The 23157-nt window shown below is 46.9% G+C and overlaps 1 protein-coding gene across 3 annotated transcripts in view; it reads right to left on the reverse strand.

Annotated features, from left to right (window-relative positions):
• The window catches only part of CENPC (centromere protein C), a 1220926-nt gene extending 1213131 nt beyond the window's left edge, over nt 1-7795 (reverse strand). For 2 of the 3 annotated variants that reach the window (XM_078676246.1, XM_078676245.1), the window contains exon 1: nt 7659-7795. Coding sequence is in view for 1 of the 3 variants with exons in the window: in XM_078676245.1 (XP_078532371.1) it covers nt 7659-7673 (15 nt within the window). In the remaining 2 variants the exon portion in view is untranslated. The remainder of the gene's footprint in view (nt 1-7658) is intronic. The other variant, XM_078676249.1, reaches the window with a different exon arrangement.
• Nucleotides 7796-23157: the final 15362 nt, after the last annotated feature.

Below are 23157 nucleotides of genomic sequence, written 5' to 3' on the forward strand. Positions count from 1 at the left end.
TTTATTGCTTTTACTATTGTAATGGTTTTAATTAGTAATACAAACATTCAATACTATTATTATTATTACAAGATAACCAAGCCATAAATTGCAAATTACTGCATAACATCAAGCCTTGAATAAGACAGATTTGTTATATTGCTCAGGTTTGTACAACCCCAAACGATATTGTCGGTCCTGATGGGTGCACTTTATCTTGTGTTGTGTGAAGGCCCAATTTGATCCAACTGCTGAGGGAGAAATTTGGGGATTTTTTAATTGAAGTATGGGCTTAACAAACTTCCTAAAGGACAAAGGTTTACACGGCTATGTCACCTACGCAACAAGTGTGGCACGTTTGCTGTCTGTAGTGCACAACTGCGGGATCCGGTGAAGCAGTGCAGTAGTCTTGATCCTCAAGATACATGCCAGTAAAATCTGTAACCTGCAGGATAACTATGCTATTCGAGTGCTGTACAACTGCAACATCTGATTTCGCTGTATGAGATACATAAAAACGACATGAGAACAAGTAATAACTCAGCTGTTTACTAGGCACTTAACAGCTCTAATCTGAGAGCTAGCTCAGCTGTCAGAACACAGTTCTGTTATCTATATAACCAAGGCACAGCTATTCTGTCCAAGAGATATGTAACTGAAATGGGCAAGCCAACTCTGTTGTTTGAAGCATATTATAGCCTTATAGCCCGCCGTAGCGGGCTATACTGGCTATTAAAGGCCCGCTCCAGCGTTAAATTGCCTCCGCATCACATTACATTTTCTGCAACTATCTGGAATTTCAGCCGCTGAAGCACATACTTTCTGTCCTGCTATAGTGCCCCCATGGGTGGGATGCATGCTAACTGCATTTCTAAAACTCCAGATGTTGCATTGCCTACAAGGTCAATAATGTACGCTACATTACAAACAATCCCCTCCATTCAATGGGTACAAACCATATATGTATGTAGCAACTATTTTTTTCTTTCAACAAGTATTCATAGGTATGCAGAAGTAGAAATATCTCCCTTACAGTAAATGAAAGTGAAAAGCAGAGAGTTATTGCAACAGGCAAAAGGCTTGAACAGCCTGCTTTGAGGCCAAGTAAAAGTCAATATTACCCCTACATCCTTCATCCCAGTCAATACTTCTGAGATGTTCCTCCTTGAGAGTAGAGGAAAAGATCTGGAAGTATGCAGCAGACTGTCCACCTACATGGATGCTGAATATAGCTAGCTTACCCAGCATGTTTCCTGTTTTTTCCCTACTGTTTCGGACTAAGACAAGGACCTGGAAACATTGAATGACCTGGGACATGTGACGCAGATGTTTCTCAGAAGTTGTTATTTATTGACACTGATCCATGCCAATCTGTTTGATGTCCTAATTTCCAAGTGCTGGTGGCGGTACTAGTTGCTTAAAAGGAAGCATGCCTTATTGCAGACAGGCGTCTTAAGTTTTGCTGAGCAAGAGCAACAAAGTATGATCTCAAGGATGAAGGTAGAAATACTGTCATCTAAGCTCCCTTTAATGGCTTCCATGCGGTAATGCACAGCCAGCACAGTTTTAGGAATCACGGAGGCACATATTTTCACTTTCTGACTGCACATCAGTCATAAAGTGAAGGTAGATTCTTCTTCTTTAGGATAGTGTTTTTTCGCAAATTTGATTCCTGAGATAGATGTTGCAGTGGGCAAGCAAAAAAAAAAAAAAACATTTGGAGGGTTCCTCTTTCACTGCCTCTCACATGTTCACCTCATAGGAAACAGTTAGAAGAAATCTTTACAGCAGTACGAGGAAGATATTTCACAGGATTACTTTTGAAACATTGCACTTTCATGCGGTCTACTGTCAGATCAAAGGAAGATAAATACCAAACACTGATTGCAGATTGGTATTGATACTAGCTGCAAATGAGGGCCTGGGCTCAGCATATGCATGCATTACTGCCACAGTTTCATTAATGAGGCAGCGCTACTAGTGACCCGGTCTCACTAAAGTGACCAAGAACTTTGTCCTTAAATGCAACATCTGCCAGCAGACGAAAGGCTCCACCGTAGCACGTCTACCGCAAACACCTTTATTGATCTCAGACAAACCTCTTGCTTGTGTCTATTTGGATCACTGCGGCTCCTTGCACTCAGACAGGGCTTACGAGTACATCTTGGTGACCCTCACGGGTATGTAGTGCGCTTTACAGTAGATTCTTGCTCTAGATTCCTGTATGTTTGGCCCCAGTGCTCAGTTGGCAGCTGAACTGTTATAAAAGATTTGCAAGTCTTTATCAGGACATACGCAATTGGCACATTACATTTCGACCAAGGCCCAGCGTTTAGCTCTCAGTCTTACAAAGCAGCCATGGGAAGTTTGGACGTGGCCTTGCGGTACTGCTCCCCCTACCATCCAGAGGGAAATTTGGTGGTAGAGAGGAAGAACCAAGACTTAGACCAATCGTTAACAGCTAGGGTATTAGGCTAGGGTGGCAGTTGCCAAGAAAATCCCAGGGGGGAGGGCCGTACACCCTTTGCGATCCTATTTGGGGAGAGAATGTGGTTACCAGACCTTGATAATGTCAGCGCAGTGGCAGCTGAAACTCCAATTGACCACAATGATCGTTTGGATGTTTTACAGAGAATACAGAGCTTTATAAGCACCGCCACTGAGGAAGCGAAAGCAGTATCAGCAAGACTTGCCTGGATCCCGAAGTTTGGGGACCTGGTATGAGAAAAAATAGTGGACAAGAAAGAATCTGGGCCATCGTACAGAGCGCCTGTACCTGTCCTGGTTAAGATAGCAGAACTGTACTTCTTCTGCCACTTGCCGGTCGCCGAGACAAAAGGTTTGTCTCCATCAATCAGACCAGATCAGATCACATACTATGAGGACGATTCTCAACAGTAGGCCACGTTTGCTCCTGGGTAGCCACAGATCTCTTCTTACTATCGGGCAGGAAGCTCAGAAGGAAGCCTTAATATCACATGAAGACTCCACTTTCCGAAGAGAAGCAGTAAACAACAATGAAATGATACTTATCCCTATTGAAACAATTACAACTGTTAAGTCAACTAGTTGAGAAATTTCAATTCGACAACTCGATGACATCTATATGAATACAGAACAGATCGAGACATCTCCTGGCTCTACAAAACATGCTGAGCTGCCAAAAATAGACCAGACGGTGTCTGGCTACTTTGTGCATTAAGACGATTTTTCATCAGATACCAGTGAACCTGAATTGCCAACACTGCCACTCACTTTCAAGCTAAGAGTTTATTCTCTCTATCTTTGGCTGAAAAAGACACACCTTCTTGCCCCCTGGATACATCTTTGGGTTACAATTGGATTCATTTTCCTGGCTCAGGATTGGTTTGGTGACTGTCTTTTTTCTACTTCTGAATGGAAATTATCTCCCAGAACACTCTGCAGCACAAGTGAACTTGGTACTGAAACCACATGCATCATCGCACCATGAACTGAGGGATCTGTCCCTAGTGAACATTACAGCGGTTCCAGTTACCAATGGAATAGTTTGGGACAGGTTATTGTATGATGTGTATAGACCTACTGAACTTTTGCAAAAGCCATATTTCTGTAAAATGTCTTTAAATGATTATCACCTCTAGTACATTCTCTGATGATTGAGACATTGAAACTGCATAATTTGTTTTCATATCTAGAGCAATCAGCAGCCTTTCTAATGATCAATTGTATGCTGGTACAAGTAATTTTGGAGACGTGCTGGTATCAACATTATGGTCACCACTTTTTACACAAAGCTATTATCCCACGTGCTGTGTAAAACTACACCCAATCGGAACACTGCATTACAGCGCTGAAGAGTAGTTCAAAAAACTTTTGCATAGAAGTTTGCATATTTTTCTGGTTTTGACACAGACGCAGCCTCCTATTAATATAGGCTTGCACCAACACTTACAAAGAAGAACATGCTCAGAAACACCAAGCTGATTTACTCTGCTTCCCTTATTTCCCAACTGTCTATACAAGGTTTCGACTTTTGGAATGACACAATAGACACAATATCTGCCTGGGGATCAAAAGATTGCCAGGTTCAGGGAAAAAGAGGCGTTATTTAGAGCATGCCTCATTCCACATGAACTGATTTTCCTGAATGAAACAGTGCAACAGACTTCATGCCTTTGTTTAGCTAAGGCAAAAGATTCAAACACACCGCGCATTCCCACATTTGCACGCTTTGAACATTGGCAACAATACACAAAGTACAGTGAGGATACATTATATGCCATCTTAACTCTAACCGTTATTTATGATGTATGCGGAGCACAAGATGTTCTTTTTATTGTGACTATTGTTATTTCTTGCATCACTAAAAAGTCACTTTGGAGTTAAATGCCTGAGGTCAGGAAATTTGTTGATTTCCAGAAACCCCGTCACTTCCTGCTCACTTTATTTTACAGTATTTTTTCAATGTTTATTGTTTCAGTGAAATAAATTGTAATACCTTCCATTTGGTTAGTAATAGACCCAATCGTGATTGAAGTTTTGTGGCTATGCTTATGTATTTTTCTTGAAAGGGACCGCTGTCTCTAATAACATGCTCTGTAATGGATCATACAATACATCAGACTCAGATCACCAGGGTTGGTTGGTTAGGCCATAAGACATGGACAGATGTCAGTCTAGATTCTTGGGTGACACAGGAGGGTTTAAGATCAACAGGCCTGACCTACGCTATGTACAAAAAGAACACTCTGGGGTGGTGACATCATATAGTGTAGGAAGTTATGCCTCGATCGGCTAAATACCTCAACACTTTCACAGGTTAAACAACACTTGTCCCTTCTTTCTGATGACCTGGATCTCATGGATATTTTACTAGGGCTCAAAAACTCATGTCAAAAGCGCTTCTTGTATGGAATATACAACAAGCTATGGAAGATTTATTAGCAGGAAGCTGCAGAGAGATTGCGCAAGACCGACAGGGTAAATATGGAAAAGGCTTTGGCAGTGGTTTTCAACGGTATGACCACTTTATCATCCCGATAGCTGGTCAATAGGCCAGCATATCCTGCGGGGTGTCCGTAATCAGGCTGGACACCAATCCTTTGGTTTATGTTGTCCAAACAATGTGCAGATCCTACACTGACATTAGCAATTCCATTAAGATGTTGCAAATTCTTCAGGGAGTTCAGTCTCTTCTGGTAAAGGAGGCAACTGTTCCAGTTCATTCAAATGAGCAAGGTATAGTCTACTTCATTATGTTTCTTGTACTCACATTGCCAGGATTCAGAATGCTAATCAACTTGAATTAAACTCCAGAGAATTCTTACTATTAATCCAGAAGAGGCCTTCATGTTTATAATAGATTTTACTTTCATATTCACTTTGCAGTGTCTGAAATTCCACTATCATTCCCAGGAATAGCCCTTAAGGACTCGGATCTGCCCCAAAAGTTTTCACCAAGATGATGGGCTTCTGGATAGCTTTGTAACATCTTCAGGGTTGGCGTGTGTTTGGTTACCTTGATGAGTGGTTACTTCATACCCCATCATCAGAGGAAGCTACGAAAGGTACGAGTTCTCTTCAGGAGTGTTTGTCTCACTTTGAACTAAATCTAAACCTGCCAAAATACCAGCTGAGCCCCTTCCAAAATAGACTTTTTATTGGAGCATGTTTCCGATTAAACCTAAGGGTGGTGTTCCTCTGTATAGAAAGGATAGAATGGCTCAGAAAGGTTCTAACGTCTTTGCTTTCCAAGGCTCAATCTCCAAAATGTCTTTGACCAGGGTTTCAAGTATGCTTCCTAGGCACAAATCCATCTTCTTCCTTGACTAGTTCATCGCCTGATGTACTGGAGGCCTGTGTCTCAAGACTAAGAAACTCATCCCAGGAACTGCCCCGCTCTCTAAAAAGATCTTCCATGGTGGTTAAGTCAGAGTCTCTGGCCAGAGGTCTTCAAATGCATTCCAGTCCTACTCTGGTAGTTACACTGGAACCCAGACCAAAGAAACAGAGCACAAATCTTAAAGGTTCTTCCAGTTCAAAGCAGATGATCCCTTAGGAAAAGTTTTTTTTCCAATGTAAAGGGAGTTCTTTAAGGTTCTTCATACTTTACCCATTTCCAATGCAATCTAGAACATCAGCAAGTACACATTCAAATGAACATTCTGGTGACTTTGGCATACACCAGTTGCCAAGAGGAGCTTGTTACAGATCTCTCAATCTGGTAGAAACACTGTGTGAATCCTGGGCGTAAATGCAACTGCTGTCCCCAAAAGCGGTCCTGTTCTAGAGTCGGGCCTATACCCGAGCAGACATACTGAGCAAAATAATTCCCTCATTTCAGGATATGTTACTCGCCTCAGAGAACTTCAAGTCCATTTGCCAAAAATGTGGGAGGTCATTCCTGGATCTATTTGCCTTCCCAGAGAATGAACAGCTTCCCATATTTTACTCTCCCTTTCCTGCTTGAGGGCCTTCGGGAGCAGGTGTTCACTACACCTTCAACATGTCCTCTTCTCTATGCGTTTCATCCTTTAAATACAGTAGTAGTTTTAAGAAAGTGTAATAAACAAAACGGCACAAATTCAACAAAAATGCATTAAAGGAGACAAACCATAGATATAAATTGCAAATGTTTAAATCAAAAGAAAATGTAAAACACCACTGCGTACTTATGATAGTCTACGGAAGCATGGGCCAGGAGCTATATATGATTTCAGGCCCACTACAATGGGAGCACAGGTCAGATCCACCAAGCAGGTTCTTTGCAGGCAAAGTTTTTAACAGCCTGTTTTACAGGGCTTAACATCCTCCAGCGGGGCAAGCCTGAAGCTATATCCGAGAAAGATGCATAACTATTGTTCACCTTTGTTACAAGGTTCTCTTGGCAGCTCATGGAAATGATAAAGATGTCTAGGTCCCAACTTTCCATCATTACTGGAGCAGATCCTCTGGGTCACTTCTAAGGCTCGTAGAAGTTCCAGACAGCACTTCGGGGCAACATTCATTACAGCAGATATCTTCAGGAAGCTCCAGTCCATGACCAGTTTGGTACTGGTCACTTAAGGTTTTCCCTTTAAGTGGGTTAGTCAAATCGATTCAAATTAATTAGGGCACAACTCACATAATGCAATGACTTAGTTAATGTAGCCAAGAGACTGGAAACAAAGCGAGCCAACAATTCTACATTGTCGGATGTGCTGTGGAACCAGCCAAACGAACTTTGCAATTTTGGACAAAAAAAAAAATGAAGGCATGATGACAATATGCTGCAGCTTGTTCACAAGAGTAGTGCATTTTTCTTTGCTATCATGTTACCTGTCAGTATGGCTTACCAACAGTAAAAGAAGGCTAAAAGGAACACAATTCAGAGAAAAGAAATTATATACTAGGTAACCTGTCTGTACCCGATGTAGAAACTTCGGATCACAAAATTGCTGGATGTCTACATGAGATCTCGGCTAGATGAAAACATCTTGACTTCAAAATACTTCAGGTCATCAGAAAAGTGAGACAATAATTTGTCCTGGCTTTGGAAAAAGTTGACGTTTGGGTACGCTAAACTAATAACTATAAATCCACAAATAACGAAACACCAGACACTGAACAAATTACCATCAGGGTACTAAAAAAAAGATCGGGGACAAAACCAGCATCCAAACCCACGTCTTTACTACCAGTCTGAAAGGTGCACTTACCAAGCCGCTGCACATTTTGCTGTCTTGTGAAAGTGCAAATTATGGCGCCACTTCACAGTGCGCTGCCTGGGCACCCATACTTTCACGCCTAATCCTGTTCGCCAGTGCAGCAACAACGGCTACGGCGTAGCGTACTACGAAAGCAGTGTTACCTGCTTCGCGCCTGCGTGAGGCTCTAGTGTCCTAAAAGCGGCCATCTCTGGGACAGGCATGCTAGTAGTTTCCTGCTACTATGTGCTAATATTTTCAAAATAAGTTACTAGTAGCACCTTTAGACACAGCTGTAAGGGGCTGGATGCCGGGGGAACACCGTACATTGAGTCTAGTGGTTAAGTTAAGCATTGTTGACAACTTCGATAAGATAAACGCCCACAAAGTCAGTACGAAAGAAAGGCCGAAAACAGACCTCCACCCACACAACGACGAATATATAATTAGTTAAAGCCAATTGCCCAAAAAGGGATCATGCTGATCAATAAGCTATTTATTTTTTATACGATTTTCTATAACGCAATCTGACCTAACGTCGTTGGAGCGCTTAATAAAATAATCTACAGGAAAACAGTGATATTAAACGGTTTCAAAACATAAGCAAATATATGTCATAAAATACAGGAACAGCTGCGACGTTTTTAGGTCGAAGCCTGCGTAGGCCGTGCTTGCGCAGTCTCGCAGGGGAGATTTTCTTTTTTGGAGTGTGGGGGCTTCAACCCGCCCCTCTTCTCCATTGGCTGGCTTCCTAAACGGAGGCCAGCCATTGGAGGAGAGGGGGTTCACTCCATTTAAGCCCAGTCCTGCCAAGCGTCACGCAACAGGTGTGACGCTCACGCATTTCAGTGCGGTGATCCGCATCACCGCACTGAAATGATTTGTCACGCATCTTGCCACCTGTGCCAGGTGCGCCAGCGGCGCCTGTGCCCAGCCTCTCTTTGCCGTTTCGAGAGAGGTGCTGCTCAGCAGAGTTCCTAAACAGTTAACAAGACTGCAGCTCTCAGCTCTCTGTAGAGGCTGAGAGCGCTACAATGTATCTTTCTGCCGGCAAATGGAGCGGCGCCGGTGCGGCGCGCGGCTATTGTCAGAACTCATCATCACACACTCCTTTGGGGGCCGGGCTGCCCTCTCAGTCATACTGCAGCTATCAATCACCAACCGTGACACCAGGGGGCCGGGCCCGGGATTAAATCCGGATGTGCCGGTGGTACAGTGCCCTCACGTGACGTCCAGAGGAACTAGGAAGTTCAGAAGCGGGGAATCTGAGAGAGTGCAGGCTGCGCACGAGAGTCGGCCTCTCTCATGCCATACCCGCCCGCCGCCGCCGCAGGGGGCCACATGAATTGATTGCAGCAGGCGGCCGCCTGCACCCCTTTGTAGGAGGCTGAAGTAGTGTAGTGGCAATGGCAGCCAGCATTGCTGGCACCAGTCCGTTTTTCAGAAAAAAAATAATAATGATCAGACCGATCCAACCCCCACGGACAGCGAGGGCCGCTGGTGGCCTAGGGCACCTGCTGTGTGAGTCTCTGAATCATGCCTCTATCTGCAGTGCAAGTGGGCGAAATATGTTTCGGCTGCGCTTTAAATTTCTGCCCATGAAATCACTGAGTGCGGTACCCATACAGCTTCTCCGAATTCGTAAGAAGCAGCGCAGTCTAGTGCAGGTGACACGCAGTGCTGGCCGCCAGGACAAGGCACAGCCTGCCAGCAGCTGCGCACCGTCGGCTCCGGTAATATAAATCAACTATCAATTGTAATGCGGAATTATGAGATCCCGCCCGCACTCGATCCCAGGCTCACCAGCGCCGGTTGAGTGACTCGGTATGGAGGCAGGCCATTGGTATACAGTCAGTAAGAAGTTAGTGCAGCAAATCAAGGTCGCATCAGTGTAGATGCACATTAAAGCGGGAGGAAGCTTGAATGTAACCTGACCCTTGGCCACAGCCCCGCCTCAGCAGCTGTTGTGAGAAGGAGGCCGCAGTCTGCATGACAAGTGCCAGAGAGAGTGAGCGCAGGTAGTGTATTTATCCCAATTTAACTAAGTAAACATTAATGTGTGCCACAAATAATATGTTCATTGCCTGAAAGACTAGTAGACTGTGCAACTTTCTATTTTATTTTACAAATCAGTTACTCAGTGTGTGTCTTTTTTAAAATAACTTACACCTTGCTGCGGCTGGGCAGTGACCCCTAGGCTTTGTATGAGCCTCTCCTGCCCTTCTATTTCTGGTGCTTTACTGAAGCTCTAAGATCTTATTAGTGTTTCTTGTTGCTCACATGGGTGTAATGTTCAATATTTATTTGTTTCCCTGGTCTTCATTGCTTAATTTTGCTTGTGATAAAGTGTCACTCATATTCGTTGAAATGTCACTCATAATGACACTGAAATTATGAAAATGTCACACATAGTGATTTGAAACCTTGGCAGCTATGTTTAAGCCCCGTCTTTTTGGGATGGGGGGGGGGGTTACTTTCTTTCTCTCCTCTTCCCATAGGCTGGTATTTTACCTTCCAGCTAATGGGAATGGGAGAGCACGAAAAACACGCCCCCGAATCCCAAAATGACCATGCGTTTTTCCAAGGCATTTCTGCTTGGCCTCGGAGAAACGTGGTGGTGTTTCCGGAGCTGCTCGGCTCCGCTCGACTCCCCCTTCCCTCTGCCCGCAGCCCTCCTCCGTCCCGCTCTCGCCTCCCCCCTTCCCTCTGCCATACTCCGCCCCTCCCCTTGCAGCTGCCCCACGTGTCTTCCTCCGCAGGCTGCTGCCGGTCGAACCCACAGAAAATCAAGGGTCCAAGATGGCGGCTCCGTGGGGAGCCCGGGTGAGGAAGCGAAGTATCAGCACCATGGACCTCTTTACATCTGGAAGTCCAAGGCAGGTAGGCCGGAACCTGCGCCCTGGTGTGTCCTTGTATGCCAGGCATGGCGGCTGTCGGCCCGCCGTTTTGTTCATGCCTGCGCCGGGAGGCCGGTGACACGTGGATGGCGTGGCGCCCGCCTGCTGCACCACTCGGTTGAAAGGGGTCTGTGTGGCTACCTGCACGTCGCCTGCGTCTACGGGAGAAGTTGCCCTTCTCAGTGGCCTCCTAGCACAGTCTCTGCCTAAACAAGACTCCGTGCCGGCAGACCAGGAAGTCTGAGGCTGGCCCATGGAGATGACACGTGGAGTTTGCCGCACATGCAGGAGCTGGGCCATGAGAAGGAGCGGTGGGGAAGGGTCGTGTTCATGTGGCCTTTGGGCGCAGAACTAGCCTAAATGACACATGCAGAAGGGCCATGCTGGACAGGGGCTGTGTGTTGCTACTACACTGCCAAGCTCTGTCTGCTCTTACAGTTGTGAAGGAGTTGCCATGTGAATAGTTAAGTGTATAATAAGAAACCGCACGCGTTGTGTTATGAGTAATCAAGTCAACGTCTTGTAAATATCATTGGCCCGCTCATATGTATGGAAACTCAAAGATGTGGAGGCTCCTTTTAAAACGACGATGCACTATCATCTACGAGTGGTGGGATGGTGAAAGATTTCAATGCTAATAGGCTCTCTTCTTTCTGAGTGACATAATGCTGGACAGTCAGGTTTGAATATCAGAAGGAAACGAAGTGTCCGATATTTGTAAAAGAAAAAACGTTCTGTACTGAAATCATGTAATTCTATGATGGATTGTTTTTGATTCTTGCGATAATGCAAGGGGAGGAATTGCCCGCTTTTAAATTGTTTTGGGTTATTTTGGAAAAGCGTGGTTGTTTGTCTGAGGCAGTAACGAGACACCGGGATTTCCTTGTAAGCAGCTGTCATGGGGAGTTTGCCCCATTGGAGTAGATAAATTGCCGTTTACCACTGCAGAGACTTTGCACCTGGTGTAACGCATAGACGTTTTGCCACAGTATCGACACAGCTGCATTACATGGCAAACAGTTATACGGAGTATTAAACGTTCATCACTTCAATAACGCAGTTTTAAGGATGGAGACGTCAGTCGAGACTATTTGTCATGAATGACCTGTGTTATTGTTAATGTCAGTGCAAACCACACAAACTGCTTTTGTTGCCAGATATTGCCATGACTCTAAAGTTAGGGTAGCTGACGACCTTAATACATATTAGTGATTTGGGGCGTCACCAGGTAGCAAGGTGTCAAAGTGTGGTTCTGTGTGTGTGTGTGGTTCTGTGTGTGTGTGTTGTTCTGTGTGTGTGTGTGGTTCTGTCTGTGTGTGTGGTTCTGTGTGTGTGTGGTTCTGTGTGTGTGTGTGGCTCTGTGTGTGTGTGGCTCTGTGTGTGTGTGTGTGTGTGTGTGGCTCTGTGTCTGTGTGGCTCTGTGTGTGTGTGTGGCTCGTCGCTCCTGCCCCGAGTGGTCGCTCCCTGGTCTGCCTGTCTGCTGAAACGCGGTATTGGTGATCAGCGCTGCATAGCAAGCAACTGTAGTATTGCAATTTTACTTGAAAACGTATTCGTTTCATCATCGCTAGGTTGAAACATTTGTGCCTGCATTAGCATTATTTGCGCGATATCCCCCGGCGCCCTGCTCTGCTCCCCCCTCCATTTTGTCTCCGGTGTTGTTGTTGTCGTACTCCCTGAGCCCGCCCCGCCTCCCAGCTGAGCCGCCCTCCCACTACCTATTTCAGCGCCCCCTGACCTCGTAGCGCTGTGACTCCTCGTCGCTCCTGCCCCGAGTGGTCGCTCCCTGGTCTGCCTGTCTGCTGAAACGCGGTATTGGTGATCAGCGCTGCATAGCAAGCAACTGTAGTATTGCAATTTTACTTGAAAACGTATTCGTTTCATCATCGCTAGGTTGAAACATTTGTGCCTGCATTAGCATTATTTGCGCGATATCCCCCGGCGCCCTGCTCTGCTCCCCCCTCCATTTTGTCTCCGGTGTTGTTGTTGTCGTACTCCCTGAGCCCGCCCCGCCTCCCAGCTGAGCCGCCCTCCCACTACCTATTTCAGCGCCCCCTGACCTCGTAGCGCTGTGACTCCTCGTCGCTCCTGCCCCGAGTGGTCGCTCCCTGGTCTGCCTGTCTGCTGAAACGCGGTATTGGTGATCAGCGCTGCATAGCAAGCAACTGTAGTATTGCAATTTTACTTGAAAACGTATTCGTTTCATCATCGCTAGGTTGAAACATTTGTGCCTGCATTAGCATTATTTGCGCGATATCCCCCGGCGCCCTGCTCTGCTCCCCCCTCCATTTTGTCTCCGGTGTTGTTGTTGTCGTACTCCCTGAGCCCGCCCCGCCTCCCAGCTGAGCCGCCCTCCCACTACCTATTTCAGCGCCCCCTGACCTCGTAGCGCTGTGACTCCTCGTCGCTCCTGCCCCGAGTGGTCGCTCCCTGGTCTGCCTGTCTGCTGAAACGCGGTATTGGTGATCAGCGCTGCATAGCAAGCAACTGTAGTATTGCAATTTTACTTGAAAACGTATTCGTTTCATCATCGCTAGGTTGAAACATTTGTGCCTGCATTAGCATTATTTGCGCGATATCCCCCGGCGCCCTGCTCTGCTCCCCCCTCCATTTTGTCTCCGGTGTTGTTGTTGTCGTACTCCCTGAGCCCGCCCCGCCTCCCAGCTGAGCCGCCCTCCCACTACCTATTTCAGCGCCCCCTGACCTCGTAGCGCTGTGACTCCTCGTCGCTCCTGCCCCGAGTGGTCGCTCCCTGGTCTGCCTGTCTGCTGAAACGCGGTATTGGTGATCAGCGCTGCATAGCAAGCAACTGTAGTATTGCAATTTTACTTGAAAACGTATTCGTTTCATCATCGCTAGGTTGAAACATTTGTGCCTGCATTAGCATTATTTGCGCGATATCCCCCGGCGCCCTGCTCTGCTCCCCCCTCCATTTTGTCTCCGGTGTTGTTGTTGTCGTACTCCCTGAGCCCGCCCCGCCTCCCAGCTGAGCCGCCCTCGCCCCTCCCCCCCCACTATCCATATATGACAGTAGTTCCCGCGCGCAGCGTTTACGCGCAGCGTTCGCGCCCAATCCGCGCCAAAGGTGCGCCAAAGGTAAGCCCGTCTACGCCCGTCCGCGCCTGGACCGCGCCCAGCGCCAGACCCCCTGCCCCTCGCGCTCCCCAGCCCTCCCGCATTACCTACGATGCCGCCACCCTCCTAGCCCTTAACCCCGGTCGCGCCCCCAACTGCGTCCATGCCGCTCCTGGACACACCCATGGACCTTTCTCCTGCTACTCCTGCAAATTCAGCGGCACTGTCAACATCTCCGCTACGACCACACCACAGATCCCCGACCCCAATCACCTACAATGCATCCTTCTCAACACCCGATCAGTCCACAGGCACACCATTGACCTATGGAATCTACTAGACACCATTTCTCCGGACATCGCCTTCCTTACGGAAACATGGATGAACGCTTCCTCCGCACCAGACATCACCATTGCCATCCCTGAAGACTATAAGATCACTCGCAAAGACCGTACCTGCCACACAGGAGGAGGGATCGCTATCGTCCATAAGAAATCAATCCGCATCTCAACCAGCTCTGACGCCAACCTCGCCAACTCCGAACACCTTCACTTCCAGATCCACATCGACCCCAAAACCACACTCAGAGGCACCCTCCTCTACAGACCACCAGGACCCCGCGCAAAATTCAGTGAAGACATCACGGACTTCATCACTCCACACGCGCTCCCCTCCAAAGACTACATCCTTCTGGGAGACCTCAACTTTCACCTTGAAAAGATCAACGACCGCAACACCGCCACCCTCGTGGACAACCTCGCCAACCTCGGACTTAAACAACTAGTCACTTCCCCCACCCACATCGCAGGTCACACACTCGACCCAATCTTCACCTCCAGCAACCATATCTCCTTCAGCCACACCACGGACCTCCTCTGGACCGACCACAGCTGCGTTCACTTCACCTACAACAAACCAAAACCCAACATCCACCTCCAACCTACCCTGCAAAGAAACTGGAACAAAATCACCACGGACCAAATCTCCGCATCGCTCCTCCGAAACTCCCCAGCCCTCTCTTCTAACGCCAACGAAGCCGCCGCCAACCTCACCCTATGGTTATCCAACACCGCTGACACCTTAGCACCACTGAAAAAACGTCAAAGCAAACCTGGCAGCAAGAAGGCCTCATGGTTCAACGATGATCTCAAGAAGTCCAAGAAACTCTGCCGCTCCCTTGAAAAGGCCTGGAAAAAAGACCCAACCACCAGCACCAAGGACGCCTTCAAAAACGCCACCCGCACTCACCACCAATTGATCCGAAAAGCCAAGAAAACAGCATTCAAGGATCGACTTGACAACAACGCCCACAACAGCAAGGAACTTTTCAACATCGTCAAGGAATTTTCCAATCCCTCGGCCAACTCCAACGACATCACCCCCTCTCAAATCCTCTGCGACTCCCTAGCCTCATTTTTCCACAACAAGATTGCAGACATCCACAACAGCTTCGACAACCAACCCGGAAACCAACCCACCCCACCATTTGCTGATCATCTTCCCCCCGTGAACACCCTTAACGACTGGAACCCAATCTCCACTGAGGACACCATCCGCCTGATGAACTCCATCCACTCAGGATCCCCCACAGACCCATGTCCTCACCACATCTTCAACAAAGCAGACTCCGTCATAGCACCGCACCTCCGAGACGTCATCAACTGCTCCCTCAACTCCGCCACCTTCCCGGAAGACTGGAAACACGCTGAACTCACCGCCCTTCTGAAAAAACCAACAGCAGACCCCACCGAACTCAAAAATTACCGCCCCATCTCGCTTCTTCCATTCCCGGCCAAAGTCATCGAGAAAGCTGTCAACAACCAGCTCGCCGCCTTCCTCGAAGCCAACAAATCCCTCGACCCCTCACAATCTGGCTTCCGAGCAAAACACAGCACTGAGACCGCCCTCATCGCAGCAACAGACGACATCCGAACTCTACTGGACAATGGAGACACAGTCGCCCTCATCCTCCTTGACCTCTCTGCAGCTTTCGACACAGTCTGCCACAGCACCCTTTTACAACGCCTCAATAACATCGGAATCCAAGGAAAAGCACTTGGATGGATCACCTCGTTCCTCACCGGAAGAACCCAGAGAGTCCGCCTACCTCCATTCAAGTCCGAGGCCTCTGAAGTCATCTGCGGCGTACCACAAGGATCCTCACTCAGTCCCACCCTCTTCAACGTATACATGAGCCCCCTCGCGGCCATCGCACGCCAACACAACCTCAACATCATCTCTTACGCGGACGACACTCAACTGATCCTTTCTCTCACCAATGACCCCAGCACCGCCAAAACTAACCTACACGAAGGAATGAAAGAAGTTGCCGAATGGATGAAACAAAGCCTTCTGAAACTGAACTCGGACAAAACAGAAGTCCTCATCTTAGGTACATCCCCCTCTGCATGGGACGACTCCTGGTGGCCAGAAGCCCTCGGAAAAGCACCCATCCCGACAGACCACGCACGTAACCTAGGCGTCATCCTGGATTCTTCACTCTCAATGAACAGACAAGTCAGCGCCGTATCCTCTTCCTGCTTCAACATTCTTCGCATGCTCAGAAAAACATTTCGCTGGATCCCCTCCGAAACTAGGAAAACAGTCACCCACGCTCTGGTCACGAGCCGACTGGACTACGGAAACACCCTCTACGCAGGTACTACCGCAAAACTCCAGAAGAAACTCCAACGAATCCAAAACGCCTCAGCCAGGCTCATATTAGACATCCCACGCAACGAACACATCTCTGGTCACCTTAAAGACCTCCACTGGCTACCCGTCAATAAGAGGATCACCTTCCGTCTGCTTACCCACGCACACAAATCACTCTACGACATCGGACCAGATTGCCTCAACTCACGACTGTCCTTCTACACCCCCTCCCGCCAACTACGTTCTTCCAGCCAAGCCCTCGCCACTGTACCTCGCATCAACAAGACCACCATGGGAGGCAGATCCTTTTCATACCTAGCTGCTAAAACATGGAACTCACTCCCCGCTTACCTTCGCCTTACCCAGAACCACCTAGCATTCAGAAAGCAACTTAAAACGTGGATATTTGACAAGTAATCCTCCTCCCCTTCCTAAGCGCCTTGAAACCCTCTGGGTATGTAGTGCGCTATACAAATTCTATGACTTGACTTGACTGTGTGTGTGTGTGTGGCTCTGTGTGTGTGTGTGTGTGTGGCTCTGTGTGTGTGTGTGTGTGTGTGGCTCTGTGGATGCAAATGCAATAGGTCTCGCATTTGCAAGAGATTAAGAAATTGCCATTGTAAATGACAATTCCATTTATTTATCTGTTTTTCAAAACCAACACATAAATAAAAATGTTGTCATTTACAATGCCAATAGCTCTAACGTTTGTAGAGGCAAGACCGTTGCATTGTAAATGTTTGGTAAATTTACGTGAGAAATGTCCGTGGGTTCAGGTACGATTTAGCGACATTCTCCTGCCAAATGAGTGACACTTCGAGTGACAGTTTCTTGCGAGTAAAACTAAGCAAATGAAGATCATTTAAGTATCAGGATTTGCACCCTTTTCTGGAATGGGAAGTAATGGTTTTTATGCCTCGCCCGACTGAGGCAGTGCATTTTCTCTCGCGTATGAGACGTTTTGTAAACTAACAAGCACTGGCAAAGCCAACAGGGTGCAGCTTCAGGATGCCAGGGTAGATCTAATGCCTTTGCCAATGATTTTGCAAATGCTGCTCTGCATCAGCAAAAATGAAAAATAAATTCAGAGGTTCAGAGAAAAGATCTCCACTCTGGACCAGGTTCTTAGGCTCCAGCTTTTATATTGGAAGACAGTTTGCCTACAGGGGGTAGTTTATACCTGATATTTATAGACTTGAGGTCGGCTTTCGACCTGGTGCCAAGAGGAAAGCTTTCAGAAATGGGGGTCCCTGCATATCTCATCAATCTCTTTAGGAGATTGCATGATGATAACTATGCACAAATTAGATTTGGGAAGGACGGCCAACTCACTGCCCCAATCCCCGTTAACCGTGGGGTATGCCAGGGGTGCGTTTTAACGTCAACATTATTTAGCCTCTACATCAATGGGCTGATTAATGAACTCGCAACAGCAAAAGATCTAGATGCACCCAAGATAGCGTCCCGTCATGTCTCAGCAATGATGTTTGCTGACGACACCCTTCTGGTTTCAAAATCACCCATGGGGATTCAGAGGGTCTTGGACAAATTTGAACTTTTCTGTACAGAAAGAGGGTTAGATATTAACTTACAGAAAACTAAATATATGGCGTTCAATAGCCCAAAAAGCTCTCGTTCCAATCCCCAATTAAATGGGAAACCCCTGGAAAGAGTGTCATCTTTTATTTATCTGGGCTTTACCATCGCTGAAAACATGAAATGGGAGGCTCACATAAATAAGAGTACACTAAAACTAGCACATCAACTGGTGGCATATTAAAGGCCTATAGTAAATCAAGCAAGGGAGCGGTTAGCCCAGCCCTAGAAATCTTCAATGCTCAAGCTAGAGGGGGAGTACTCTATGGTGCAGAGTTGTGGGGTCACGCTAAATTAGACGCCCTTCTAAAGGTAGAAAATCAATTTCTGAGGCAGTTGTATAGACTTCCAATGAGTACCCCGCTGATTCCAATACGACTAGACTCAGGACTAATGGCGATAACAGACACTTCAAGCCTTAGACCAATTCTATACTGGCGGCGCATCTGGACTACCCCCGAACTAGAGCCATACAGGGAGGAGCTAGCGGAGGTTATGTCAGCTAGGGGTGCAGTAAAGCTTCCCTGGTTCGCATATATAAAGTCTGTATTAACCAACCTGGGCTTGGGCAACTGCTGGTCGGACCCAGAACACGCTTGCCCCCAAACCACAAGAAATGTTATTAAATCCCGGTTTGTAGAATATAGAAGTGCACAACTCCACTCTTGCCCCAGGACGGGCAAATTAACCATGACTTTCTTGGAAGTCAAGGACGTTGCCCGTTTTGAGCCAACACTGGACATTATCTCACCGGCAGAGGCAAGAAAGATTTTTTTACAATTCAGGTTTGGGGTCCTTCCACTCCGCTCCTATATGGTAAAATGGAGTAAGGATAATGAGGCACAGTGACCTGCATGTGGTTTCCCAGCTGAAACAGTTCTACATGTGTTCTACGCTTGCCCAGGCTACCACAAGGGTCGAAAGCGATGGTTGGTACAGATCTGTAGAAATATTGGCTCCAGGAGTCACCTGGGAGCTTTTCGGATTCAGAAATCAGACCTTAGTACCCCGATTGTGTTTTCAGTCTCTAGATTTCTGTTTTCTATGTGGTGTACCAGAAGGGCCCTACTAAAAATTATTCAATGAGGTTCAGGGCATGTGGCAATTATTTTACTAGAACTTTTTATAATTGTCTTTTTAAATCATGATTAAGCTGCTATAATGTGCTTTTAATTTTTTTTAGATCAGTAGTTTTAATTATTTATTCACCTTTATTATGCAACTCCAGATTTATATAGTATAATTCGTCTGTCTTAATATACTCTATCTATTGTAAAGGATAACTGAGCTTTTAAACTATTGTTGTACCCCCATTTTGATACTGAGAATCAACTATATTACTGTACATGTTTGTTTTAGCGCTGCACTTTTTAAGGTCGTAATGACCGAAATAAAGTTTTTCTGAATGAATGAAAAATAAATTACTTTTTACTAGTGCTTTGGAGTATCAGCAAAAAAAGAATTAGCTAGCTCTAACCTATGATTCCTGAGTTACATGCTACTGCTATTATTCACCTCAAAGCGCTTCATCGCCTCTTCAGGAATTCAAAATTTGTGAACATTCGTGACAAGAATTTTCGATTCTATTAAGGACACAGAGGCAAGAACAGTCGACTCTCCTTCTACGTACCCAACAGGAAATTCCGCTCCGCAGACCTCTCCCTGGCTACCATCCCACGCATCCATAGAACCACAGCCGGAGGCAAATCCTTCTCCCACCGCGCCGCCAACACCTGGAACACCCTCCCCCTCATCCTATGACAAACCGAAGACATTCTAACCTACAGGAGACAACTCAAGACCTGGCTGTTTGACCAGTAGGAACAGCACCCCCTTCCTCCCTACCCTTCAGCGCCTTGAAATCCTTGCGGGTATTTAGTGCGCTTTACAAATTATATGATTGATTGATGATTGATTGTGTGAGATAACAGTTAAGTCCAAGAATAAAGACAGTCTGACACCTGGCAACAACCGGAAAGAAGAATCCATTCTTCATAAGGAAATCCACAGGCCAAGGGGCAGCAACAAAATCTTGAAGTCAGCTTCAACGAAACAGCATCCTCTTGGAGACAACGAGTACCCTCTCCAAAGGTGAAAGTCAGTAAACTTTACTTGAGATCAGAACCTGAAATTGAAAAATAAAGCCGTAATACCACACTCCCAGGAAAAGATATAACATAAGGGAAGGGTAAGAAACAGCATAAATATACATTGCAGTATATAAACAATTCAAATCAGACATTACAGTACTGAATTATGGGTGGGATAATCCTCGCTTCCATGTCCTTAATAGAATTGAAAATTCTTGTCACGAATGTTCGCAAATATTGAATTCTATGTCAGGACTATGCTTGTTCAAAGCTGCGCCACCACAACAGATGCAACATTTGCAATAGGTTTATAATAAAAAGTTTTAAATGTAGAGTCAGAGGACCAATCAGCTGCATTCACAATGTCCAGTAAACTGACTCCCACAGAAAAAAAGCCTTGGATGCCATAGCACCATGAGCAGAATGAGCACCAAATCTGGAGATATCAATACCAGCTTCGACCATGAGCCAACACACCCATCTTGCCAGTGTAGCTGGGGTCACTGGGCGAAAAGGCTTCTGCAGAGCAACCAACAATTGACCCGCCATATCCTGGCGAAAACCTGCAGTACTCACCTCATAATCCCGGATACATTGTACCACACACAATTTTGGATTGTCAGGAAATGCAGGATAAGTGACAGAGTTGGTGTTACATTTAGTGTGTCTGGTGACCAAAAAAGTAGCACCTTCTGGAGAGAATCTGCGACCCGCTAGATCTATAGCACGAACATCAAAAACTCGTTTGCAGGATACTAGACAAAGTAGCATAGCGAGCTTGGCAGAAAGCTGTTTACGAGACAAACACTGATTTACAGGCCAGGAATCTAAGAAACGTAAGATGATGGAGACATCCCAAAGCTCTGAGTATTTAGAACATGGTGGTTTTACCAACCGGATACCTCTGAGTAGTTTACAAACTAATGGATGTTCACCAGGTGGTTTGCCCTCAATGGCCACGTGACCCGCCGAGATGGCTGACCGTAAAATATTGAGCGATAAGCAAGACCTGAAACGGATAAGGATGCAAGAAAGCTCACTACCAAGGAGACATCTGCTTCAGAGGGATCCACCTCCCGTCGAGAGCACCAATCACACCATTGTTTCCATGCTGTAGCATAACGCTTGTGTGTGTTGGGTGAACAAGCCTCGCTGATAAATCTGGTAGCGTCTCTCGAAAGGCCTGGGACTTTCCAGGGATCCCCGAAACTCGCCAAGCGACCAGCCTGAGTTGACCTGATGTTATCAAGGGACGCGGAGATTTGAAAGGGTCTAACAACAGATTCCTCCGCTGGGGAAGAAGGACCGGAACCGTACACAACATTCCCAGAAGTACTGGGAACCACGCTTGAGCCCTCCATAGAGGAGTGATCAGAATCAGTTCCGACTGATAACATTTGGTTCAGGCCAGAACCCTTGGAATCATTGCAAACGGAGGGAACGCATAACAAAGCGCTGGAGGCCACACTTGCAGAAAAGCATCCGTGGCTAGAGCCTCTGGATCCGGACGCCAGCTGAAGAACATAGCGTAATCTGTTTGTTGAGTCTGGATGCAAACAGATCGATCTGACAAGAGCCCCACATCTTGTCCATCAATCGGAACACTCGAGGGTGAAGTCTCCAATCGCTGAAATCCCGGAGATGTCGGGAATTCCAATCGGCAACCTGGTTGCTGCACCCTGGAAGGTACTCCGCCACTACAAACAGTTTGTTCTGAAGGCAAAAGTGCCAAAAGTCTTTTGCAATCTCTGCTAGAAGTCGGGACCGGGTCCCGCCCAACTTATTCACATAACAAACCGCCGACACGTTGTCCATGCGGAGAAGGATGCAACAATTCGTCTGAGGGGGCGAGAGGCACCGAATCGCAAAGGAGCCCGCCAGACGCTCCAGGCAATTGATGTGGAGATTCAATTCCTCCGGAGACCAACGGCCGCCTGTGGATACCTGACCGCACCGGGCTCCCCAACCCAACCGACTGGCATCGGACTCGATCACCACCTCAGGAGTGGTGCCAATTAGGGCTCAACCATTCTACGACTCCATATGTTCTAGCCACCATAACATCTCCCACCTCGCCTCCTCTGAGAAAGGAATCTGATCGAAATACTTGAGGCCTTTCTGGAGATGTCGAATCTTGAGTCGTTGAAGTGCTCGGTAATGAAGGGGACCCGGGAAGATTGCTTGTACAGAAGACGCTAACAACCCGACGACCTGGGCTATAGACCTCAAGGACACAGTCTGCTTGTTCAAAATCAACCTCAACTCTCTCTTGATCGATCTGATTTTCTGATTGGGCAAGAGGAGTTGACAAGTGATGGAGTTGACTAGAAAACCCAGGAACTCGATAGACTGAGATGGAATCAACACTGATTTCTGAGGGTTTACCAAGAAACCCAGATTCTGCAATAGATCTATGGTCCATGCAAGATGCTGCATTATTAGGCAAGGACACTGGCCCATGATGAGGATGTCGTCCAGATAAAGTATAAGGTGAATGCCCCGGGCTCAAAGAATTTCGAGTACAGGCCTCAGAAGCTTCGTGAAGCACCAAGGTGCTGACTAGAGGCCAAAAGGAAGGACTTTGTACTCGTACCAAATTCCCTGCCATTGGAATTGAAGGAAACGTCGATGTGGTCTGTAAATGGGCACTGACAGATAGGCATCTTTCAGGTCAAGGCGGACCATCCAGTCCCCTTCTTGAAGAAGATTGCGAAGAAGATGGATCCCTTCCATCTTGAAGTGACGATATACAACCCATCCATTGAACTCCTTGAGATTTAAAACAAGCCTGGATCCACCCCCCTTCTTCTGAACTAGGAAGACGTTGCTGACAAAGCCCCTTTCTGAAGCAGAGACTCAATCTTGCTGGAAATTAATATCTGATCTTGAAGGGGAAAAAAGCATGGGACGAGGTGGAAGAGTCTGAGAGGGGGAATGAAAAAACTCTTTCCTGTAACCCTGAACCGAATCCAGGATCCACACATCCTGCGAGATCTTTTGGCAATTGTTGAGAAAATACTGTATTCCGCCCCCCAATTGAACCTCTGAAAAGAGAATCAGGCTCACCTGAAGCTGCGAAATCATGTTGACTTCCTTGGTTACCTCCATATCGACCTTTCCTGTTGTTGTTGCGGGATCCACGTGTCGTATAGATGGAGGCGGAGGAGTTAGAGTCCTGATATCTTCCACGCTGGGAAT

This window comes from Lissotriton helveticus, chromosome 2_1, assembly GCF_964261635.1.
Source record: "Lissotriton helveticus chromosome 2_1, aLisHel1.1, whole genome shotgun sequence".
Classification (NCBI taxonomy): Eukaryota; Metazoa; Chordata; class Amphibia; order Caudata; family Salamandridae; genus Lissotriton; species Lissotriton helveticus.